The sequence below is a fragment of the Sapajus apella genome, unplaced genomic scaffold (assembly GCF_009761245.1).
Source record: "Sapajus apella isolate SASKATOON/1434 unplaced genomic scaffold, GSC_monkey_1.0 scaffold42, whole genome shotgun sequence".
Classification (NCBI taxonomy): domain Eukaryota; kingdom Metazoa; phylum Chordata; class Mammalia; order Primates; family Cebidae; genus Sapajus; species Sapajus apella.
In genome coordinates, this window is record NW_022436982.1 from 6,626,655 (window position 1) to 6,653,279 (window position 26,625).

Sequence of the window (26,625 nt, forward strand, 5' to 3'; positions counted from 1 at the left end):
ATTTAACAACAATATTTTTTTTTTGAGACTGAGTCTTGCTCTGTCGCCAGGTTGCAGTGCAGTGGTGAGATCTTGGCTCACTGCAACCTCTGCCTCCGTGGTTCAAGTGATTCTCCTGTTTTAGCATCCCGAGTAGCTAGAACTATAGGTGCGCACCACCATGCCCAGCTAACTTTTGTATTTTTAGTAGAAACAGGGTTTCACCGTGTTGGCCAGGCTGGTCTTGAACTCCTGACGTCGTGATCCACCCGCCATGGCCTTCCAAAATGCTGGGATTACAAGCGTGAGCCACCGGGCCTGGTCAGCAAGATGTAGTTAAGTTAGATGTTAAAAACAGAAATCTACCTTGAGACTGACCTTGTGTAAGACTAATTGAAAGATTGATTGTAGATGAAAAATTCATAAACATTTAGTGATAGCTGTAGATTTCCTTTCAACATAAAACAATAGCAAAATTATAATTCTAGTTTACATTAATATATAAGAATGTTCTCAAAGTTGCAAACAATATCTTGAAAAAGTGATTGTCCCAAAGTTCAGATCCTTCATGATTAGATACATGGTTTTTCTGTACTAGTGCAGAAAAAATACCAAAAGCCATTCAGGCCATCTGCGCCTCAGGCGGGGCCGCCACCAAAATGCAGATTTTCGTGAAAACCCTTACGGGGAAGACCATCACCCTCGAGGTTGAACCCTCGGATACGATAGAAAATGTAAAGGCCAAGATCCAGGATAAGGAAGGAATTCCTCCTGATCAGCAAAGACTGATCTTTGCTGGCAAGCAACTGGAAGATGGACGTACTTTGTCTGACTACAACATTCAGAAGGAGTCTACTCTTCATCTTGTGTTGAGACTTCGTGGTGGTGCTAAGAAAAGGAAGAAGAAGTCTTACACCACTCCCAAGAAGAATAAGCACAAGAGAAAGAAGGTCAAGCTGGCGGTTCTGAAATACTATAAGGTGGATGAGAATGGCAAAATTAGTCGCCTTCGTCGAGAGTGCCCTTCTGATGAATGTGGTGCTGGAGTGTTTATGGCAAGCCATTTTGACAGACATTATTGTGGCAAATGTTGTCTGACTTACTGCTTCAACAAACCAGAAGACAAATAACTGAGTTAATAAAAGACATGAACTAACAAAAAAAAAAAAAGCCATTCATTTCCTGCTTTGACTTGTCCTTCAGAACGTGGGATGGTTGTATGGAATGACTCATTTCCTTCACAAACTAGAAGTTGGCCCTTCTAATGAGAAATGGCAGTGTGGAAAGCAAATTAGTAAATATTAAAGTATCAGTCCTAGGAAATAGGGGCTGTGAATATTTGAGTTACTCATTTTCATATATACATTGGATTAGGTATGATTAATATCCCAGTTGTTAAAAACAGATAAAGATGTCTTTATCTGACACATTTCCTTTCCATGAGTTTTAAATGAGAACCTGAGATCATTTTACTGGAATATTATGAAAGTAATTTGTTTACATGATGACTTGGTTCATGAACCTAATAAGCTTGCTTTCTTGGTCAATCTTTAGAGAAGGTTTTTGTTTGATTGTTGAATCAGAAAGAGACAGGACTCTTGCGTTCCAGCTTCATCGTCTGCATTTTCCATGATTTTTCTTGATTCCTCAGTCTCTTCATACATAAAAGAAATACATCAGCAGTGGCTCTGAGGTACAAAAATAAATACAATTGTCAACATTTAAATTGTAAAACTCTAGTAGATTATTCTTATTTTAATTAAATGAGGAAAATCGACCCAAAATGATTTTAGGAGCTGATTCAGGTAAATTGGTCAGGCAGTTTAGAATTTAAATTCATGGTCCTTTTCTACTGAATTTATTGGATGATAATTTATGCATATACAGATAAATTTGGTGCATTTTAAAATGTGCTTAAAAATCCGTGTTAAGATTCTGTTCTTCCAAAATCAGAGGTCACAAGCTAGAAGTCCACAGGCCTATTTTGGCCCACAGAAATGTTTGCTCATAGAAAGAAAAAAAATTTGCTCATAGAAAGTGTTGATTTTTTTTTAAGTTCTTTTCTTTTAAGTTTTCAACCTATAAAAATACTTATAGGTTATATAAAAATACAAGGGTACTGCTACCTTGAAACAAAAAAATTTTGCATAAAAAATGGATTTCCAATTATTCTAAAAGAGTCAGAAGATCCAGCAATGTTGGGTCTTTATCTCTACATAGGAGGTGCTGCTAGCACTGAATAACTTGCCTCTTTTAGTGGTGTATGTGCCTCAGTACCAATGGTTTCTGGGATGAGACCCCAGTACTACGAATCAGGGTTTTCTCTCTGTTGACCTAGATGAGAAAATTCTGACATTGAGAATAAACAGTTTAAGCATCGTTATAGAGTGGTATTTGGATTCAAAGAGATTAGGTACATGAACAAAACCTCGGGTACTGCTACCTTGAACTTCTTTTAGTAAGAAGTAAGTCCTTCTAACTTTCCTCTGCTTTCTTTTAAGTTTGTCCAAAGGTGCATTTGCAAAGGGATTACCAAGACCATGGCAGAACCAGCCTGCCCCTCCCTAACACACACATCACACGCTTTTTTTTTTTCCAACAGTTCCTCTAATTAAAGGTCTCTCACGGCTCATACGACTCCTAAAGCCAATTAAACAATGCTCACCCTTGTACCTCCCAGTAGATTGGGGAGTAGCTTGGCAAACGATGTGATTGATATGAAAAGTAGTAACGTATTTTTAAGTACTTTTAGCACTGTTGTTACTCTATGAGGCACAAGCTTTCAACACAGTGGCCTTTTATCTTCTGTGCTTTTGGAGTGTGAGAATACCATGGAGGCTACATGCACCACAGCGTTCCTGTGGGCTGGGAATCAAGGACTGGAGAAGGGGGTGGGAGTGACAGTGCAGGGAGGGGGAGTTGGCAGCTGTCATCTGAATAGCATTTCCCTCTTCTATTATCCTGCGTCCAAATGCTCCATCTATTCATATTCATGGTTTCTATCACTGTGCACAGCACCAAGGCCAGCTTCCTTTTCATGTTTCATTTTCTTGTCTTTCCTGGAGTTTCATTTTGATTTACTAAAAATCAGTGGACTGCTTTCGAACGAGGATCAGCTAGTAGAAACTGTAGCTAGTTGATAGAGAATCTACTGGGAGCAATTTATTTAAATACAAGAAGTTAAAGCCAAATGTATGTGGTAAGTTTTTGTTCATCCATGTTAATTTCATTAATTTCCCATTAATCTAGTGATTAACTCCATGTGAAGGAAGACCATATTCACATTGCTAAGAAAAAGAAATAAGGAAAAAATTTTATATTTTAATTACAAAGTAGTATATATTTAATTTAGGACATATAAAACTGCAAAAATTTAGGAAAGTACAGAAAAGAAATTAAAACCACCCTATCTAAACATAATTGTTATTAAATTTTGAGTTTATTTCTTTACAGCCAAATATATATGTTTATATTTTAGGAAATTGTGATAATTCTAGAAATAATTCTTCATTGCTTATATGTGTGTAATATGAAATCATAAATATTTTAATATCTTTAAATATTTTATTAAAGCTTTTCATGTGTCTGTATAGAATTTCATAATATGGCTACTCAATGATTTTTGGGAAGTTAGGTGTTTCTGAATTTAAACAATAAACAGTATTGTGATAAAGACATTCACAAGCTTTCACATCCAAGCTTTGTGAAAATCCATGATTTTTCCTTAGGAAAATTTCCCAGAAGGGATTTGTGAGTCAAAAGGTAGCTGGGCTTTCAAGTGACCTCCACAAAGGCTGTAGGAATTGAACCTCTCTGATGTATGAGAGCACCAACAGGGAGTTTTTCTAAGAACATCTTTCTGGGAAGCTACTCAGAATATTCTTTGACTGCTTTTGCCTAGGTATTGTTTACTCTATGAAGAAGACTAATCACTTGCTGGAGTTTCTTGGAATATAGGAAGAGGAGGGTGGAATGCTGCCAAGTTTGAAAATGTTTGGGAAAAGTATGGGCCATCTTAACCATCATTTTAATTAACATTTGTTTTAGATCATGAATGGGAAACCAGCTCTTCTGGAGGAAAACATGAATGTCTGCTGGGGAGCATGTATGTGCTTTGGGAACCCTTGGGACCAAGAAAATAAAATGCTTAATAACAATAGCATAATGAGGCCACAGGAGTGCTGAGAGCATTAATGAAGGAACAATTTTAAAGTTCTTCAGGAGCCTAGGGAGAGTTTAGAGTGGATGGATTCCTTTACTGACAAAGACAAATATGTTGGACTGCTTGGGATGACTCGATTAAACCAGAGCTAAATTTTAAAACACACCAAATTACAGTTGCCCTGTTGTAAATGGAATGCCTCATATTTATTGGAGTCCTATTATTCTATTGAGATGAACCACAGTTAACCACATCCATATTTTTAAATATTTAGGCTATAGAACTAAACTTTTACATGTACCTGGAGAAGTTTAGAAGTTGATATTGACTGGGCACGGTGGCTCATGCCTGTAATCCCAGCACTTTGGGAGGACAAGGCAGGCAGATCACGAGGTCAAGAGATTGAGACCATCCTGGCCAACATGGTGAAACCCTGTCTCTACCAAAAACACAAAAATTAGCTGGTACGTATTTGTAGTCCCAGCTGCTTGGGAGGCTGAGGCAGGGAATCGCTTGAACCCAGGAGGTGGAGGTTGCAGTGAGCCAAGATCACGCCACTGCACTCCAGCCTGGTGACACAATGAGACTCTGTCTCAAAAAAATAATAATAAAAAGAAGCTGAGATTATACTGTTCTTATATATAATGTCCCAATTTGCAACAAAAGAGCCATAGGAAACCAGGTCCTGAACTGACCAATTGAAGAGAACTTGAGGCTCTGATGAGAAGAATGCATGCTGTGTATGCAGATCACGTTTAGGCAAGTGCTTCCTATTGTTGTCCGGTGAAACTTAATATTTCCAGTGGTCCTTCTGAGTTTAACAGGTTTCTAACTCCTGGCAATAAAACCAGACTTTGCTACAGTGGTTTACTTGGCAAACTTAATCTCCACTTGCTTCTGCAGTAGGATTACCCATGTAAACACAGCATGACTTAACAGTAAAAATGGACACCGATGTGACAACTCAGTTGGAAAACTTGCTGTATTTTTGTCATAAAAGTAATGAGAGGTTTTTGCTTGTTTGTTTTTTGTGATATTGCTTAGAAAATCTTTAAACTGGTATTGCATAGAGAGATAACGCTTCTGCGCGCCTTAGAAGAGAATCTATGCTAATTATAGTAATACGCTGCCAGCATGATTGTTTTGTAAGAGATGTTGTCCTAGTGATATGCTGGCTGGGAACTGTATTTCCTGTTCCCCCAGGATAGATGTCTCTTGAGAGGAGAAGATAGTTCTGGGTCTTATTTTTTTATGTAACAGTAAAGGGAACTCTTAAAACTTTATGTTTCTAAAGTGAATGTCCAGGGTTAATCTTTCCTGATGGTTCTCTTGCCTGGATATCAAACTCAATAAAGCACTTAATACTCTCAACACTGGTAATATATGAAGTTAGTCCAGTAATTCAGAAACAGGAAGTTTGAACCCATTTAGACTTTAATACACTAACCAACAGTAGTTCCCTCAATTTCATTCATTACATGAATTTCATACATTCATACATTCATTACTTTGTTCATTTATTTACACAAAGGTTGAATTGAGTTTCTGAATTGAGTTCAGCAGTCCTTAGGGGCCATCAGGATGAGCTCCTTGTCTTCAAGGAGCTCCCAGCCTAGTGGAAGAGGCATGAGAAAACTAACACAGTGTGGCAAAGCTGTGGTGAAAATGTCCCCCATGCATGCAGGAACAGGGATACAGTAGCTAACCCTGCCTCAAAGTCCCTTCTGACTCCCTCAGCTCCATTCATTTTATTTATTTATCTATTTATTTATTTATTTTGGAGACAGGGTCTCTCTGTTACCAGGCTGGAATATGGTGATACAGTCATGGCTCACTGCAGCCTTGGCCTCCAGGGCTCAGGTGATCCTCCTGCGTCAGCCTCCCAAGTAGCTGGGACTGTAGCTGTACACCACTGTGCCCAGCTAATTTTTAAAAATTGCTTGTAGAGACAAAGTCTCACCAGGCTGCCCAGGCTAGTCTTGAACTCCTGGGCTCAAGTGATCCTCCTACCTCAGCCTCCTAAAGTGCTGGAATTACAGTGTGAGCCGCCTTGCCTGGCCATTTTATTTTAATTTATAGCTGTTTTACCCTACCTTGCCACTCTGATTGTGGCCCACAGACTAGCAGCATCAGCATCACCAGCAGTTCATTAGAAATGCATCACCTCAACCAGACCTGTTGAATCACAATTTGCATTTTAACAAGATCTTCAGGATCCAAATCTTGTCATATGAACACAACTCTTATGCGGAATGGGGGAGGGGTGACACTGTTACAAATGTATGTTCTTGGCCAGTCACAGTGGCTCATGCCTGTAATCCCAGCACTTTGGGAGGCTGAGGCAGGCAGAGCATGAGGTCAGGAGTTTGAGACCAGCCTGGCCGATATAATGAAATCCCGTCTCTACTAAAAATACAAAAATTTGCCAGGCATGGTGGCACGTGCCTATAGTCCCAGCTACTTGGGAGGCTGAGGCAGAAGAATCGCTTCAACCCAGGAGGTGGAGGTTGCAGTGAGCCGAGATCGCACCACTGCACTCCAGGCTGGGAGACAGAGCGAGATTCCGTCTCAAAAACAGAAACAAATGTATGTTCTTACATAAATTGAGTACAGTGAGCCCACACTTGATCAATGTGTACTGGAATGATTTAGTAATAATAGCTTTGTTTATTATGTATCTATTGTTTGACAAGTGTGGGGCTGCTAAGTAGCTTAGATTATGATCTTACTCATTTCCTTCTACAGCCTGTAAGATAGGAATATTTATCCCCATTTTGCACACTAGAAAACAGAAGTTCATAGAGGTTAAGGGATATGTCCAGGCCACGCAGCAAGTAATAGCTTGAACCAGAATTTAAATGCAGGATTGCTTTGTTCCAAAGCTTTGCTCTTTCCCCAACACAGACTCCCAAATATTGGAGACACATCCCTGAAAGCGTGCTTAATGCTTAGTTTCCTTTCATCTGTCAGTTTCATGACAGAAACTTAGTACATTAAACCCAAATGGCTCTAAAACTGGAGTTAATTATCTTCTGCTCCAGATGCAATTAGTAATTGCTCTAAACCTGCTAGCATGATGCCTGGCAGCTGCCAGTTACCAGGTGCAATTTTGGTAAATGGGTAAATCCTATTGGTCTGCTAATTTAAGGCGTTAGATATTAGATGAATTACATTACTGAAAACCTTTAGGTAGACCTCACGTTGGGAGTCATTTGGGCAGCATTTGGCTGGCAGACTACCTGTTTGATACCTGGGTCTATTTCTTTGCTATGGAATACATTTTATTCAGGGAATGCTTGGTGAATCCATTTTTTAGTGCTTTTAAAAATCTTTATCCTTAGGATTTATTTTTCTTGTCAAGTTTTTTCTATGCAGTCTTTTCCATTCAGTTAAAGGAAAAATGTGACATTTATGATGTTTATAATGAGTGTGAACCTTATGCAGATATGTGAAGAAAAAGTTAATCTCTTCCGTAATCACCCTTTATTCCTACCCTACAGTGGGAACCAGCATCCACAAACTGGCTCGTATTTTTCCACACTGTTCTCCTTCCTTATGCAAACATGCACAAACAGCTATGTGCATATGCCCTGTAATTTGCTCTTAAGATGTCATGGACATCCCTCTCTATTCTCAAATCTCATTTGCAAAATTCTTTGTTCTTCACTACAAGGATTCTCAATTTGAGCAGGGGAGGGGAGTAAACTACTTTCCATTTAGGTATCTCAGATGGGACTTTAAAAGAGATATGCCTGTAAAAGTAGTGATATCAAATACAAGTGCTTAGAACAGAGGCAAATGCCTATATTGCTTTTTAAGGAATTATCTTTCTAATTTAGAATATGGAAAAAAAATCGTTGATACTGATGTACATCTTTTTCTAATCTCTAAAAATAAACAGTTTGACCGTTTTTTGGAGAGAAAATAGACTTCTTACAGCAAATTCAGTGTGGGCCCCAAAACGCTGTAACAGTACACTGCACACTCATTTATCCTTGTTGGTTGCTGCGCTCTCTTGCACAACTTCAAAGCCTCCCATCATTTGTGAAGAAAACATTTTCTTCCTTGGTAAATAGCATGAATACACTTCATTTTTCTATTTTTCTAACCTTTTGGCTTATGTGGAACTGGTGCCAAATTCCTCATCATGAAGGCATCTGTTTTATATTTTGACAACAGTAATAGCTTCAAATGAACAGTGGTAAATAATATGTCTTGTTCTTTTTAGTTATGGATTGCATATTCATTTTGTCCAAACTGCATTCTCACCTTTCTGAAGAAATAATGTACATCAAAGAGGATTTTTAAAAGTATAAGACACAGGACCATTGGTTGCAGTTGTTATCATTGATATTATCATCTTCCTCTGTCCTGGTATCCTTTATTTTCTGAATTTTAAAAAATGGCTGTATGATGTGCTTTTTGGGGCTTCATTAACTGCTTGTTTTATTCTGGTAGGTGTCATTGTTGTTACATTCTTCCTTCAAATTTGCTTTTCTGGGCTTTCCTCAGACCCTCTCTTAAGCTACCCATTGTGCCTACAGTATCGATGGCATTTATTATGTTAAAAATGATTCTAGTTTCACATGGCTGCATTATATTTGTGCTAAAAGCATCAAGGTCCAATGTAAAGAGCACTGGAATGAGAGTCAAGAAACCTAATTAGGTGGACCTTGGAAGTATTTTGCTCTAGGACCTTACGGCAAGTCATGGAACCTGTCTAGACCTCCTCTCCCACTCATTATTCCCAACCCCTGAGCCACCCTAGCTTCCTCCCCAAGAGACCAGGTGCTTTCACACTGCATATCTTTGCACATGCTGTTTCCACTGCTTCAAATGCCCTTTTTTGTCTCCTACCGGACAAATTCCTGCTCACATTTAAATGGCCCACATTGAGATCTCATCTCCTATGGGAAACTCTTCTTGAGTCCTCTTGAATACTATTAGTTGCTTCTTAATCTGCAAGGAATCTAATAATTCCACAAACACACATAATAAGTAATACTTTTAATATTTTATGGCAGGCGTGTGAGTGTGTGTGTCTGTGTCTAAATCTCTCTCACTAAACCGTGAGCACCTTTAAGACAGAAACTGTGTCTCCTTCATTTTTGTCTCCCCAGGGTCTAGAACTTTACCTGATACATGGTAGGTGCTCTATACCTGTTGGCTCACTGAGGCATTAGCCTTAGTTTACCCATCTGTAGTAGGGGAATTGGACCAGATGCTGTTAAAGTAATGCTATGGACTTCTATATTTGGACAGAGACCTTGAACAAGAGGCCCACCCAGATGATGCTTTGTGTGTACAGTGCAGAGGGTGAGTGTGTTGATGGATTGATATTTGGCTGCGTCACCATTTCACAGTGGTGGGCAAAAGAGGCACATTGGCTCTGTTGAGCTTTAAGTAGCTGTTCTAATGTCTTGTTTCCCCACCTTAAAGAACATTTACTATGTATATGAATGAATCCATAAACAATATAAAGTCAAGTTTAATAGTTGTTTTCTCGTTTAGCTTACATGACTGTTTTAGAGACACATTTGTATTGATAATGTAGATAAGTTAGTTTGTGTATTCATGTATAGGCAGACATTACTTGGCATATGATAATGAGCCGAGCGCCCTGTTGGACCCCCCCCCCCCAAAAAAAAAAAAAGATTCCTTCCTTATCTGCTGTGATGTTTCCCTCTCTAGGGGGCTATTTCCAGCTAGGAAAATTTGTGCTTCTACTTGTAGCTCCAGTGCCCAGCAAGCTACCTCTAACCCCCATCCCACCCACATACCCAGTAGCCTTTATCTTCTGATTAGGGAGATTCCTGCCTTACCACCTCCATCACAGGCCACATTGTATACCAGCAACATAGGCTTTCTCTCTTTCCATGGTGAGATAAATCAGCTTAGTGAGTTTTTGGAAAATTTCAGGGCAAGTGAGGCTTGAGCTCAAGATGAGAAAGTTAACCCCCACCATACTTGTTTTTGACTCAAGTCTATTTTACTGCTTTTTGAGAGTGAGAGCTCAGGGTTAGCAGCTGCTGCGTATAGGTCTAAGGTCTGACAGAAGCCTTTGCAGAGGCACCTGCTGCTTTCAGGACTGCCTGGGACTGAGGGAAACCCCCACACAAAAGGCTTCTGTTGTATTTCTATGCATAGTTGAGAAAGCTTAAATGACAAGGAAAGAAAACCACAAGAGAAAGAGAAAGATGGACTAGGAGAAGTAAATGGAAATACTGTTGACAAAAGGCTATGCCAGTGCAAAAAGTGAGTGTGAAGCAGCAAAGAAAAGCCGGAAAGCAAACCCAGAATGGCTAGGAAGAAAACCTGGCAGCAGTATCCACATTTTCCAAAACTATGGTGGGAGCCATAATTATCTAAAATCCCCACCAGATATTATCACTTGAAACATCATGTCTCACCTTTATAGTCGTGTAAGTTACCAGTCCTTCCAGAATAAGTAGGAACAATTCTGAGCCCCTGGCATGGAGTGGCATAGCCCTATGCCAGGCATTTTGTCACCCCTGGCATGACATAAGTGGGCATAGACAGCCTTGAAATGTGTACATAATGTAAGCTGCACTTTCTCCTTTTTGTGCAGACCACATGCCATAGTGTTCTAGGAAAGCAAAGGGGCATCTTGTTTGGTTGTCAGTGCTACTTGGTGGGTATGCCATAACCCCTTTAGAGATGTAAAAATACCAGGCTGGGCATGGTGGCTCACACCTGTAATCCCAGCACTTTGAGAGGCTGAGGCAGGTGGATCATCTGAGGTCAGGAGTTTGAGACCAGCCTGGCCAACATGTATTTCAGTCTCAACTGAAAATACAAACATTAGCCAGGTGTGGTGGCGCATGCCTGTAATCCCAGCTACTTGGGTGGCTGAGGCAGGAGAATTGCTTGAACCCAGGAAGCAGGCGGCAGTGAGCCGAGGTTGCACCACTGCACTCCAGCCTGGGGAACAGATCGAGACTCCATCTCAAAAGAGAGAGAGAGAGAGAGAGAGAGAGAGAGAGGGAGAGAGATGTGATACCAATCTTGGATCTCTGTGTAAAAAATTATCTGTGTAGTGTATGTTGATAACTGCTGGGTGAATGTTGTGCTGAGTGAGGTGATATGGTTGGAGTTCTGAATCACTCCCCATCCCCTTGCCGCTGCAGCAGCTACCACCGTGTTAGAGCTAAATGCAGGAAAGGTCCCTCTTTTTCTGCCTGATGCTTTCCCTCTTCTGCCTCCCATGGATACAGTATAATAGGAAACCATTTAGTTGTTTGCAGACTTCCAGCCGCAGGGGAAACACAGAGCAGAATGTAGCAGGGCAGGTGTGAGGCTGAAACAGCAGATAAATTATCATTATGATGGTCACCTGACTCAAGGGGAGCCAGTCCCCATATTGGCAGACCTAGGGACTTCCCTGCCTAGAAAATCTCTGTCCATTCAGGGACACATTCGCCCAATAGGTTATTTCTCTCAGATATTTGGTATTAGAAGTAAAGATTATCAGACAGTCAGAAGTGAAATCTACAAGGATGCATATAAAAGACCATGAGCAAGCCCACGTTAAGAGAAGGCAGAAGCCATGATGACTTCATAGCAGAATCAATAAACAGAGAAAAGACCATAACATCAGGGTGAGAAAGAAATACATGAAGAATCTATAGAAATAGTTGAGTCATTTTAATGGCATACACCAAAGTAAAAAATCTTCACATTCTTGCTTCTAAGGGTCAGATGGTCAAGCAGCCCCTAAGGAGCAGCTTAGAGTGGGAATCTACTAGATCGGCTGGAAAGGAAATTATGAACCCAAATGCATCTATTTAGTTTATTACTCATGGTACATCAGGCACCATGAGCATTATGTCTGCATCATCAGTTCTTCCTGGCCCCCTAGGTCTCATGGAGGTGATGTGGATATGGGCCTAGGGGGATACTGTGTACAGAGGGCTCTGTTTCACAGCTGAGCAACACTGAGCTTTAGAAAACACCAATTTTAAAAGGAGACATGCCTATCCTCCCCTCCAGAGACAGATTATTCCAGGGTAATGTAAACAGATCTCTGGGCAGGGATGTTCTCTGTCTTTACTATGCTGACCAGGAAACAAATGTGCCTTCTGATCTGCAGGGGAATACTATCTCTAGTTTCCTAGGCTGTTTGCTATGCAAATATCCCAGAAAATATAGTTTGGCATGACTTCTAGAAACATTATGGAGAATTATCTGCCAACACTAATATTTATTTATTTATTTATTTATTTATTTATATTTTTGAGATAGAGTCTTGCTGTGTTGTCCAGGCTGGAGTGCAGTGGTGAGACTTTGACTCACTGCAATCTCCACCTCCCCAGTTAAAGTGATTCTCATGCCTCAGCCTCCTGAGTAGCTGGAATTACAGGCATGTGACACTACACCCAGTTAATTTTTGTATTTTTAGCAAAGATGAGGTTTCACCATATTGGCCAGGCTGATCTTGAACTCCTGCCTGCCTCAGCCTCCCAAAGTGCTGGCATTACAAGCTTGAGACACCGTGCCTGGCCTCAACACTAAGAATTCTCAAGCTGCCTTGAGTCTTTTTCCAGTTTACACATGGCCAAGTCCTATTTTCTCACCTGTTTAGATTCACATGAGCCTCACATTTTCTTTGTTGCCATTAAATTCTTAAAGTACCACTTTTACCCAGACTCACACTAGCCTGGGCGAGTTTCTGCTCCTCATCTCTAGGAGACCAGAACTAATTAACATAAAGCTGGAAAATTAGATTGTAATCAGAATGTGGGGCCTTGAATCCCAGGTGAAAGTTTTAATCAAATGTGAAACCCTGACACTTGGATGCCACAGGACTGGCTTCAGTTAGACTTTCCACTTATGCCTCTGTTCATTTGGGATGTGATTACTCAAGACACAGGAAGTTATTTCTATTCATTACCTCCATAATGCTTTTAAGGGTGCTTCAAATCTGAGCCAGAGGCAGAAGTGATCAAGTTTCTATCCTATTAACTGTTTGGATTTCTTGTTTCGGATCTTCTTTTTAAAAGTCTTAATACATTTCATCAAATGAAACATTAATGCTTAGAAAAGATAGATATTGGCTTACAGGTTTACACTCAGGTCCTCTCACTGGTCCTCCTGCATTGGAAGCTCTTCGCACTCTTTGACTTGCTTCCAATACTGCCATCCTGCATTACTCTAGTCTCTGTACACAAGTATCTTCATCAAAGAGGCATTCCTGGGCCCACCATCAAAACTAGCTCTTACTCATTGTCCTCTCTTGTGGCACTTGCTCTTTTCATTCTTAGTACATAGCACAATTTGTAATTGTACGTCAGGTATGTGTGTGTAATGGCTTCTCCTCCACCAGACTGTAAGCTCCATTAAGAGAGAAGTTATATCTTTTTTTCATTACAGAAAACCCAGCCTCATGTACCAAGTGCTCAAGAAATACTGATTGAACAAATTAAATGTACATTTTTTACTCTTTTTTGTAAAAAGTCTTGAATATTTCAGCTCAGTGAGTTTGCACTTATGTGGTTAGCAATAGCGTTGATGAGTTTTTTACATGCAGGACTTACATCATCAAACAGTATTTGCTCTCTGCCATTTTTTTTCCTATTACAAAAAGAATATAATCTCAATGGCTTTAACTCAATAAACACAGAAGAGAACAAGGAGGAAAGAAACCAATATGGTGGTAATTCCACTGTTGACATTTTGTAGAGCTGTGTTTTAAAGAAGAGTAATTTTCCATGAGGGTAGAGTGGAGAGGGAAGGGAATGTAGGATGTAAAATTAGTTTGAGATGGTCTGCACAAAAGTGGATATGGAAGTGAGAAGTAAAGCAGGAGCCTTTGGAGTGCAGAGGAAAGTGCTAGTATTGGAGACATTCCAGAGACAGAATTGGTGGGATTTGCCCAAGGCAATGCTGATGTTTGGGGCTTTGTGACTGGGAGACAGACGTAGCACTTAACAGAAATAGTGGTGCTGGAGAGGCCTTGAGACCTGGAAAGGAAATAGGCTTTAGAGCCAGCAGAGGTGGGTTTCCATTCTGGTGCTGCAAGCAAGTCACCTGACCTCTGTGAAACCATTTCCTTCCTCTGTGCAATGAGCTCCACAGTCCCTACCTTGCCAGGTTTTCGTCGGGTAAGTTGCTTAACCTTTCTCAGCTTCTTCATCTGTTAAGATGGGAATAAAAACAGTGCCTATTTCATGGGTTGTTTTGAGGATTAAATGAGTTAATATTGTAGAATAAGTGATAGATAGAAGTATTTGCTGTGATCTTTGTTGTTATTGATAAATTATCAATATATGGACTGGATGCCCTTGAGACATCCAGCTGAAACTGTCCACCTGGCAGTGGAAAACACTTGTCTAGAACTTGTCCGTGGTCTGTTTAAAAATACTGGGAAGGCCAATTTTCCAGGGTGGGTCCTGTGTTGTCAGAGTTAAAGGCTGGGAGTGAAGTTTCCATTAACTGAGGTAGAATAGTCACTGTACTACATGTCCCAGAGTAATACCCCCTTCTAAAGTAGGTATCTCCACCTGGCTGTGTGGATGTAGTTTACTAGCTGGTACCTTGGTGAGCCCATGCGGGGATATGAGTGTCTGCAGAAAAAGCCTGAGGATGCATGGAATGCTGAGTTCTCAGGGCAGGGCGAGGAAGGCCAGCAGGTAGAGGGGTTGATTTGTGCAAGCACCAAACCCACAGGGTGGGTGCAAGGCTCAGGAGGTGGGCAGACATGAAATGCACAGAACAAGCAAACAGAAGGGAATTATCCTGGGACTGCCACTCATGAAGCTTTTATGGTGGTCCTTTAATTTGGATAGGTTAAAGTGACTGCAAGGTTAAAGGCTAACAAATATTCTCAAATTCTTTATGTTTTTTGTTTAAAGCAAAACATAAATGTAAAATAATGCACTTCAGTTTGCTCTCTTCTTACTGCCTCCCACTCATCAGTTTTGCACAGAGAGAAATGTTCACTTGCTGTGGCTTCTTGCCCCGCCCGAGTTTTTTGTTTTGTTTTGCTTTTAGCATAGGTCCATTATAACTGGAAGCAAAGAGCCCACCTTCTCAACCCCTACCTGGCAGACGGGGACTGCTCTGGAAATGCTAGGAGACCTTGTTAGATCAGGGTCTTCTGTGATGGCTGTTTATTAGCTCTTTCCACTTTTCTCTGAATTAATAGGAACCTCTGAATGGGAGCCATTAGAAAGACTCCTGATCACTTCTATTTTCAATTCACTCTCAGCTCCAGACAACTGTGATAGGACTTGCATTTTCAGACAAGTGTGATAGGACTTGCATTTTCATATATTATGAAATGCAGATAACAGTTCTCACTTGGGGCATCCCTGCCCTTCAAAGTTGCGCAAAGAACTTGGTGTGAACCCCAATGCTTGGCAACACAAGCTCAGCATGGGCCCTCACCCTACCCTGGCACTCCTTAGATGCTGTCACCTGGACTCAAAGCCTTATTTTCTACAAGAAATCCAGTGGAAAGCAGCATTTTCCAGAGTCTGTAGCTGTATTGAAGATTTCATTCATGAAGGGTGAGCAGCAGCAAATGGACCACTCAGCTGTGACCCGCTATCTGCTATTTCCCCCTGCGTCACTTCACATTCTCTTAATACCAGCTCTCTTTGCACCCTTCAGCTGTACATGGGACCAGATCTTTTAGGATTTTCTGAGGCCCTAGGTCCTCTTCTGCCCACGAGCATACCAAACATATCAATGTGCACCCACACCTGACATTAAATATAATTTCTGCATCAAGCGATGAAAAATGTCTTTATAATTGGGCTTTTGAAATCATTTGACTGGAAGTATGTCATTCAATTTATGATTGGCTCTGTTTTCTCAGGAGCTTTACAGTCAAGATTTCTTAAAAAAGGAAGATGGCTTAACTTACCAATTGTTTTCAGGCACAAGAAAATATTTTAAAATATTTTGAAATAAAGTTTTTGAAATATGTTAGATTTAACAATTGAAGAAGTACCATATATTTGTAGACCTTTACTTAAACATTTGGTAATTATCATGTTTATCTCTTTGTATTCTGAAGAATCTCTTTTAAGCCCTTACATATTTACGTGCATCTCTTAAAGATATTAAACTGTAGGTACTGCCATAACTATGTTTTCCAGTAGATAAGACAGGTTAGCAGCAGCTCTGTTCACAGGCGGGACACTCTAGGGAAAGAGTCCAGTCCTCATCCTGGCTTCTTTTCTCTCCGGAAGCAGCTTTATCAGGCCAACCCATTTTCCCTGTGTGCCTTCTGGAATTATGATGAACACAGTTTTCTTTGTGTCATTACACATATTTTCGTAGAGCACAACCAAATTTAAAAATAGCCATGTGGTACCTTCCTTACACAAGGATTTTGTCGGGAACCTCAAGCAACTGTTAGAGAATGCTCACTTGGAAAGGATTTAGTTGGAAGATGGAGAGATGAAGACATCTATCTGGGCAGGGGCACCAGCATGGGCAAAAGTGTGGAGGCAAGAGCTGAGATGCCACTGAGCCAGGTCTGAAAAGCCTTGGAAGCCACACTGAACATATCAGACCTTAGCCTCATAGGCTATAGAAAAGAACTGACATTCCAGGAACTGGCTCAAAGAGTAGCTGAAGGTAAATGTTGCGGATTTTTCTTTTCCTTTCTCTTCTTCCTCCTCTCCATTCTATTAGGCACAGAGCATTCCTTTTAACATCACTCACTGTTTTCCTTAATAGCTAGGTAAGCCCAGGTATCCAGTAAGCCCCCAAAGGAGACTTGGTGTATGCAGCACTAATGGAACAAACATCCAGACATTATTTTGAGTTTTGAGTGGCCACTGGGGCTCCATGTGCTTTATGTTTGGATTATTTGATGTTTTTCCCATCCTTTAATGTTAGGTCTCTTTAGCCAAATGATAAGGTTGAACAGGGCGGAAATTACAGGGTGGGGATCACAGTGGCGTTTTAGCATAAGCCTTCACTTCCATTCGTGTTTCAATGGTTTCCAAGAGTTGTTTCTTTTCTTCCCCCTTTTTGCTATATGTTTTTGTTTTTGCATTTTATTTACCATGCTTTTTTGTTCATTTCTTTCTTTTTATCTCCCTTCTTCCCTCCACTGGATTGACAGCATTTTCTTTTCTAATTTTTTTCAGTGTTTGTGTTTTTAAAATAATTGTGGCTAATGGTTAAAATTCTGATTTCCCATAAAACTCCAAGTTTCTAGGTTTTCGAAAGTTAACGTATGTGACATTGGACTGTATTTCCACGTAGCAACGATCTGTAAGAACTACCTTTTTTAGACAGACAGACTTTCACCAATTTACCCCAGGCTCCACCACACCCTGTTGTTTCCCTGACCCTGAGGAGACATCAGCGGTAGTTATATGGGCTGTTGCTTTCCTACACATGGCTATTTACTCGGTAAGCATTTCAGTCTGTCATCATCTTTTAGCTGGAGCACTTAGTTGATTTATATTTGTGTTATGATATAATCCACATCTTCTGGAGTCTTTTGTACTGTTTGTTGCACAGTTCCTATGTTGCTTCACTCCTTTTCGTCTTTTTATGGATGATCAGGTTCATTGTCTCACTCTGTTTTTTCTTCTGTACCACTCTGAAAAGTATACTGTCTATTTTATTCTTTCAGAGCTTAGCCTAGTAATTACAGCAGGCATCATCAACTTACTAAATTCTAAAGTGATCAATAGTTTTATCTTCCTTTGAATAGCGCCCTTTTGATTTATCCCTCTCCCCTAATTCTTATGCTAATCTATATAATTTTTTAAACTCCACAAGACATTGTTTCTTTTATTCTTTTGTAAAGGCAGTGCTTGTATTGATTTACCTATATATTTATCATTTCCTGTCCTTTTTGTTCTTTCTTATATTTTCTTACATCCTTACAATTCCTTCTTTTTTTCATATTTTTAAAGTTTTTTCTTTTTTTTTTTAATTTTCCTTTAACTTCTGGGATACATGTGCAGAATGTGCAGCTTTGTTACATAGGTATACATGTGCTATGATGCTTTGCTGCACCTATCAACCCATCATCAAGATTTTAAGCCCCACATGCATTAGGTATTTGTTGTAACATTTTCGCTTACCTTGCCCCCCACCCCCTGACAGGCCCTGGAATGTGATGTTCCCCTCCCTGTATCCACATGTCCTCATTGTTCAACTCATGGGCGTATAAATTAGTACAATTCCTTCTTACATCTCTTTACATATGTTATATTTGTGATCAACTGCTTTTTGTCTCAAGTGCATCCTTTAGAATTTCCTTTAATGAGGATCTCCTGATGGCGAATTCATTCTGGTTTTATTTGTCTGTACATGTCTCATTTGAGGATTCTTTTTCCCCCTTTCCTTTCTTCTACTACATTAGAAGTTATACATTGTGGCTGGGCATGGTGGCTCACACCTGTAATCCTAGAACTTTGGGAGGGCAAGGCGGGCAGATCGTGAGGTCCAGAGATTGAGACCATCCTGGCCAACACAGTGAAACCCTGTCTCTACTGAAAATACAAAAATTAGCTGGGTGTAGTGGTGGGCACCTACAGGTGCAGCTACTTGGGAGACTGAGGCGGGAGAGTCACTTGAACCTGGGAGGTGGAGGTTGCAGTGAGCTTATATGCTGCCCCTGCACTCCAGCCTGGGCAACACGGTGAGACTTTGTCTCAAAAAAAAGAAAAAAAAAAAAAGAAGTTATACATTCTATTTCTTCTCTCCCATTTCCTTCCTCATTTCCCCTAAAAGTATAATATGAATGCTTAGCTTTCTTTTTTTTTTAAAGAGACAGTGTCTTGCTCTGTTGCCCAGGCTGAAGTGCAGTGGTACAGTCTTAGCTGTTACCTTGAATTCCCAGACTTAAGCAATTCTCCCTCCTGAGCTCCCCAAGTAGCTAGGACTCTAGGTACATACCACCACAGCTAGCTACGTTTTAAAATTTTTTGGTAGAGACTGGGTCTCACTATGTTGCCCAGGCTGGTCTCAAACTCCTGGCCTGAAGCAGATCTCTTGCCTTGCCTCCCAACGCATGTGCTTAGCTTTTAAAAAGTTTTAAGTTATTCAAACTTGCTATTCCCCATCACATCATAGAGGGACCATACAGTACTTTAAGTTAATCACTTTTTCATATTATTGCTGTCTGATATTTTAGTTTCAAGTTGTTTATAATGCCTTTCCCTATTAATCTTAAAAAAAATTTAAGTAGGGGTGATTATAAATATTCTAACATGTTTATCTTCTTTGCTCAGCATTGCTTATTTATCTTTTTCTTAGTTTCCTTCATATCAAAGTTATAATTCTCTGATATTTGTTTCAGTGCAGGTCTGTGAATTGGATGCTTTCTGTTTTTTGGTATGAATATGTCTTTATTTCACCCTCTACTATGGTTTGAATATGTCTCCTAAAATTCATGTGCTAGAAACTTAATCCTCAATGCTTCAGTATTGAGAGGTAGGAACTTTAAGAAGTGATTAGGTCATGAAGGTTCTGCCCTCATGAATGGATTAATGCCATTATCATGGGAGTAGGTTCATTGTCGTAGGAGTGGGTTTGTTATTAAAGGAGGGGGTTTCTTATAAAGGATGAGTTTAGCCTCCTTTCCTCTCTTTCTCTTGCCCATGTGATGCCTTCTGCCATGATGTAACAAAGTAAGAAAGCCCTCACTAGGTGCTGGTGCCTTGCTCTTGGATTTCCCAGCCTCCAGACGTGTGAGAAAATAAATTTCTATTCTGTTTAGATTACTTGGTCTGTGTTATTCTGTTATAGCAGCATAAGACAGGTAAAATTGAGCAGTTACATAATTAGGTATAGAATATTAGCTTGACAGGTTTTTTTTATTACCACTTTGAATATGTAATTTTATTATCATCTGGCCTCTGTATTATTGATGAAAACTCTGCCACCAATCTAATTGCTCTTAGGTTTGTAATTTATCTTTTTCTCTCTGGTTGCTTGTATGACTTTCTCTTTGGTGCTGGTGTTCTGCCACTTACTGCTGTGTGTGTGTGTGTGTGTGTGTGTGTGTGTGTGTGTATGTGTATGCATGCATACATGCGCATATGTGTGTGTATTTATTTTTAATCCTGCTTGGCACTTATAATTTTCCAAATCAAGAACATATGTATTGCTTTAACTCTATTAAATTCTCAGCCTTTATCATTTTAAATATTGCCCCTCTCACATGCCCACTCTTTCTCCAGAACCCCAATTAAATGTGATTTATTTCCCCAATTTACTCTCTATGTCTTATAACCTCTCTTTTACATCATTATTATTATTATTATTATTATTATTTGAGACGGAGTTTCGCTCTTGTTGTCCAGGCTAGAGTGCAATGGCACAATCTCAGCTTACTGCAACCTCCGCCTCCCAGGTTCAAGCAATTCTCCTGCCTCAACCGCCCAAATAGCTGGGATTACAGGGCTGTGCCACCAAGCCTGGCTAATTTTTTGTATTTAGTAGAGACAGAGTTTCACCATATTAGTCAGGCTGGTCTCGAACTCCTGACCTCATGTGATCCACCTACCTTGGCCTCCCAAAGTGCTAGGATTACAGGCATGAGCTACTACACCCAGTCTCATTTACATTTTTTGATCCCTTTTTTCTTTCTCTGCTCCATTCAGAATACTTCTTTAGTCCCCTCTTTCATGATGCTAATTCTCTTTTCAGCTGGATCTAATATGCAATTTAACATGTTTTTCTCATCTTTAAGAATCCAATTTAGTTCTTGGCTTCTCCTTCTGACTGGCTTCATTCTTATAGGTTTATTCAGCAGGAATTGTTTATTCTGAGGGGGTCTTGTAGGTCCTGAGTTATGAAAATGTTTCTACAGAACAATTTGAGTTTGCCTCTTACCTGGTGCTGAGAACATTTTAATAGTGATCTATTAGTTCAGGATACTTACACAGTCTAAACAATGTACAGAACAATTTGAGTTTGCCTCTTACCTGGTTCTGAGAACATTTAATAGTGATCTATTAGTTCAGGATACTTACACAGTCTAAACAATGTAAATTTGTGAAACACGTGTGTATAGCACAGGCTTGGTATTTAGTTTTTTAAATCAGATACATTTTTTTTTCACCCCGATACTAGAGCATAATTCAGACTTACTTCTCCCTTTCCTGAGCTACTGGAAGCAGTGGTAGCTCTTCTAGTCCTGTTTCATGTAGATGGACATTTTCAATAATTTTGACTTGATGCAATTATGTCAGTTCCAGTGTCTTACCTTGCATGAGCCTCAGGCCATGTCACCTGGGCATCCCAGCCCTGAAGCCCTAAGCAGCTGCATCCAGATTCAAACCCCTCTGGGTGATGGCAGTATTTGCTTTCATGCTTATTGCTTCAACTTTGGATTCTGGCTTCATTTCTGGCCTGCACTAAAAAGAATAGTTATGTTTTACAGGTATAAGAGGTACATTCTTGTGATGGCTGCAATGGCTTATATTTTGTATGTGTTTGGAACTAAAGGAGGATCTGGGTAAATTCAGACTGCCATTTTTAATGTAAATTAATTCATTCACAAACCATTTATTGGCCACCTATCATGTTCCTGGTTTTGTTATAGGTGCTGGAACACAACAATAAATGACACTATGTCTTCACTCCTGTGTAGTTTACATTCACATGGGAAAGACAAGACAAACAATAAGTAAAACGTGGTAAAATCAGTTAGAGCGATGAAGAAAATTAAAGCAGCAGAATGGTAGAGGGGGACTGGTTTGGGTCATGTGCTTTATTTAGGGTGGCAAAGGAAGTCTCTGAGGAATGACCTTTGAGCACAGACTTACATGAAGTAATGAAGAGTCATGCTGGTATCTGGGGTGTGAGTCCATGTTCTCCGAGAAGCATATACCAAGGCAGGGTTAGCTATGCAAGAGATTCATTAAGGTAGCTCCTGTGAGCAAGAGTAGGGTCAAGAGAAAAATGAAAACATGGGTCTCCTTGTTCAAAAATAACATCAAGAATTTCAAGATGGCTACAGAGGCATATTCAACCAAGCACAGAGCTCTTTTGAGTGCCCTGTCTGACTGTGAGGGAAAATAGGATTGAGCTGCTGGGAGCTTGGGAGACTCCTCTGATCGTGATGCAGTTCTGACCCCAGGTGCAGAAGAGAGGAGGCAAGAGGTTGAGTGGAAGCATCCTACAGGATGTGTGCTGCTCCAAGAGAGCCTGGCAAGGCTGCTGGGGAGTCTTTAAGCCCAAACCACCTCTTAGGTGAGTTTTCACCTCCCAGGAATAGGTTTGAGACGCTATTCCTGCCATGCTCAGTTACTATCTAGGAGTAGCCTGTGAGAAACATGGCTTCAGCACAAATGCGGAGATGGATTTCAGAGCATGGCAGCTCTAACTCCTAGCCAGTAATACTTCTTGTAAGTTGGATGTCTATGAGGCACAGTCTCATGGCAGCCACACTGAGAAAAGAGCTTTTCAGGAAGAGGGGACAGTTGTTTTTGGGGTTGAATTATGTCCCCCATCCCAAATTCATATGTAGAAATCCTAACCTGCAATACCTTTGAATGTGACCTTATTTGGAAATAGGATTATTGCAGCAAATAATCAGTTAACAATAGGTCATACTGGAGTAGGGTGGGCCTCTAATCTAAAATGACTGCTAGCTTCATAAAAAGGGAAAAATTGGAGATAGACACACATACAGGGAGAATAACTTACGAAAATGAAGGTAGAGATTGAGGTGATGAGTCTACATGCCAAGGAACACTGAAGATACCAAAAACCCCCCAGAAACAAAGAGAGAAACATGGAACAGATTTCTCCCTAGTGCCTTCAGGGAAAGCACTGCCCTGCTGACACCTTGATTTCAGATTTCTTGTCTCCAAAACTGAGGCAATACATTTTTATTCTTTGAGCCACCTAGTTTTGGGTGCTTTATTATGGCAGCTCTAGCAAACTAACACAGCCTTGAAGTGATAGGAGACCTGGTACGTTGTAGAAACATCAGGGAGGCCACTGTGAATAGAGCAGATAAGTGAGGGAGAGAATCGTAGGGGAAGGAGAGGTATCCAGGGGCCAGATCTGTAGATCATGACTTTGTGAACCAATAGCCACATTGGTTTTTATTCTGAGTGTGATGGGAAGCCTTTGTAGGGCTTGAAGAGGGCAATGGCCTGATTTCACGTATATCTTTAACGTACCACTCTGGCTCCTGTCTGGAAATATTAATAGACTGCAGAGGAGCTGAAGTGGAGGCAGTGCAACCAGCCCAGACCCTGGCAGCTGTAAAGAGAGAGAATCTGGTGGTATGGACGAGAGTAGTTGCGGTGAAGGGTACAGGGAGTGTGGGATGTGTTGGCAATTTGAAGTAAATGATATACTTTCAAATGGATTGGAGGGAACAACTAGACAACTAGAGTTGTCTTCTGAAATGAGGACACTGTGTGAGGAGCTTACCTGGAGTTTACAGGAATGGATGTCAATATTTTTAAAAGTCATGTGCTGTTTTGCAATTTGCTTTTTCATTTTCATGAACTTATTTTCATATCAATACAGATATACTGACCTCACTGTATTTTGAGGACTGCCCAATATTTCTTATATGGACATGCCATTCTTGATTAAACTGGTTATCTCTGAATGGACTTTTGATTGTTTCCTTTGGTATGTAATTATAAACAATCAGGCTTAAATAGCATATGATTTATCTATTGTTTCATAACAAAATCCCCTCCAACGCAATGGTTTAAAACCGACGTTTATTATCTCACAGGTTTCGTGGGTCAGCAGGCAGAGTACAGCGTAGCTGGGTTCTCCAGGTCAGGATCTCTCCCAAGGCTGAGGCTGCAGTTGTGTCAAGGTTTAACTGGGAAGGAGCTGCCTCTGTGCTCACTCAGTGGTCACTGGCAGGATTCACATCCTGGTGGAGGGTTGTCCTGAGGGCCTTTGCTTCTCACTGGCTGGCTCTTAGCTGGAAGGCACCTTCAGTTCCTTGCCATGTGGGCCTCTCAGAAGTAGAGCTCACAACATGGCAGCTGGCATCATCAAAGCGGGAACAAGAGAGAGAAGAGGAGTGTGAGAGCAAGAGAAGTCACAGCCTTTTATAACCTAATCTCAGAAGAGTGCCCCATCCCTTTTGCTGTATTCTGTTCACTAGAAGTTAGTCTCTAGGTCCAGCCTTCACTCAATCAGAGGATTATACAAGAGCATGGATGCCAAGAGACAGAGATCTTAGTAATCTGCCTAGCACCATAGCCCAGAACATTTGTCTTTTGATAGTTTTTTTGTTTGTTTGTTTGTTTGTTTTGACATGGAGTCCTGTTCTATCTCCCAGGCTGGAGTACAGTGGCACCATCTCGGCTCGCTGCCACCTCCACATCCTGGGTTTAAGCAGTTCTCCTGCCTCAGCCTCCCGAGTAGCTGGGATTACAGGCGCCCATCACCACGCCTGGCTTTTTGTATTTTTAGTAGAGATGGGGTTTCACCTTGTTAGCCAGGCTAATCTCAATCTCTAGACCTAGTGATCCGCCCACCTCAGCCTCCCAAAGTGCTGGGATTACAGGCGTGAGCCACCGCACCCGGCTTGATAGATTTTTTTATAGGTGGGCTTGTTGATTGAAAATGTATGCATGTTTTAAAATTTTATATGTAACACCAGATTTCTTTTCAAAATCTTCATTCCAGATGTCAAAGTTCATTTTGATGAGACTATTTACTACTGCCTAAGAGAGAGAGGCTGTAGCTCCTCTAACCGCCATTACCAGATTTTGTCATGAATGCTTCTTCCCTTCTTGCCTGTCTTTTTCTTACGCCTCCAAAACTTTCCAGAACAGGAAATAGCTATGTGTCTTGTAACAGAAATGATACGAAGGTTCTAAACAGCAGGCATATGCATATATGCATGATGATGACTATTCTAGGTTATGATGACCTGGATTATGCCATTAAAAAATGTCATTGCCTTCACTTGTATACTGACGTGGGTAAGGTTTATTCAGCCAGCCTTGTTGAGAGGAATTAAAAAGTAATAGCTAATATAAAGAGTCTGTTTGGACCCATGATGTCTAGGAAAACTCCACTTGAATCATTTCTTCTAAATCTTCAGAACTCAGGAGCTTCTGGGGGCGCCATACAGTAATGAGGTGTTCATTTATTTCCTCATTAGTCAGAAAGAAACTTTACTTAAAAGACCCTTTTGTGTTTACTAGATATGGTTGGAGGAAATGTAAATTATTATCACTATTACTTTATCTCCTTCCCATCTAAGGCTTTATAAAATTAAATATATCATAAACCTAAACTATGATAAAAATGAGATGATGTAAATATCTACGTGTCCTAGTTCAGGCTGCTGTAACAAAATACGTTGTCCTGGGTGGCTTATAGACAACAGAAAATCTATTTCTCATATTTCTGGTAACTGGAAATCCAAGATCAGGGTACCAGCATGGTTGGATTCTGGTGTGTACCCTCTTGAGGGTAGAGAGCTTTCTGGGGTCCCTTTTATAATGGCTAATCTTATTTATTAGGGTAGAGCCCTCATAACCAAATTGTCTTCCAAAGGTCTCACCTTTTAATGCTATCACATTGGAGGTTAGAATTTGAACACATGCAGTCTATTGCACGGTGGCTGCTATCAGGTTAGATGCCCCAGTTGAAACATTAGACTGTCTTGGCAGCTTCGCAAATGAATGCCAAGGTGCCTTCTTTCCCCTTCCACTTTTGAGCAAGGTGGGGTGGGTGTGGAATGGAGGAGAGTGCATGACCGCTAATGAAGCTGAGGGAATGTCTTGATGGGGTCCGTCACCAACATCCCTGTTTGGGGCCAGCTCCTTGGTTGGAGAAGGTGCTGGTTTCCTCCCCACACTGCCTCTTACTTTCTATCGTCAGGTCCCTGTGTTGCCCCAGAAGCCTATGCCCCTCCTTATGTGGATTAGTTTAGGAACTATCTCTCAGGCCAGCAGCTCCCTCTCTGCCTGTCCAGCTTGGATGGCTTCTCTTTCCGGGACACCTTGAAGGCCAGGACCCTGCTTCTTTCATGGCTGTGTCCTCCTGTGAGCCTGGTGTTCCAGGAGTGTGGCTCTCCAAACAGGGAGTGACTCCTCTGTGTCCCAGCACGACCCCACCCTCCCCCTTTGCCTCCCTCAGACACTGGGCAGGTTGTGCTCACATTTCACAAGATTACTCTGCTAGATGAGAAAAACGTGTGCTTTATTCAGGACAGCGAGCTCAGCTCTGTGGATTGCATTCCCTGCAGAAATCCAAGTGTAGTGGCCTTTCAAAGCTGAAATAAATCAGGGCTCCTTGGCCATACTACCCTGGTCTGTTGGTTTTGTCTTTTTCTAGAAGACATGCAAGTTTAGGGAAAATTAAGGGAGAGCAAATGAGGACCAGTTCATTGTGTAATCACTTAAAATCTCTGAGTCAGGATAGCTATTTGTGATTTAAAATATAAATGTTTTCTAATGGTTTGTATCTTGATCACTTATGTAAAGATGTGCATTTGAGATATGCTAAAGTGACTTTTAGATGCTTTTTTTTTTTTTTTTTTT

At 40.7% G+C, this 26,625-nt stretch overlaps 2 protein-coding genes across 2 annotated transcripts in view; both read left to right on the forward strand.

Annotated features, from left to right (window-relative positions):
• Positions 1-26,625, forward strand: part of MOB3B (MOB kinase activator 3B) — a 206,350-nt gene that overhangs the window by 36,228 nt on the left and 143,497 nt on the right. The window lies entirely within an intron of this gene.
• On the forward strand, positions 604-1,149 carry LOC116566029 (ubiquitin-40S ribosomal protein S27a). Its single transcript, XM_032300006.1, has one exon. It carries the CDS (start codon positions 639-641, stop codon positions 1,107-1,109), a length of 471 nt encoding a protein of 156 aa, XP_032155897.1. The 5' UTR covers positions 604-638; the 3' UTR covers positions 1,110-1,149.

Excerpts from the sequence above, each read along its gene's own strand:
- LOC116566029 (XM_032300006.1), top strand. The coding sequence starts at position 639 with ATGCAGATTTTCGTGAAAACCCTTACGGGGAAGACCATCACCCTCGAG.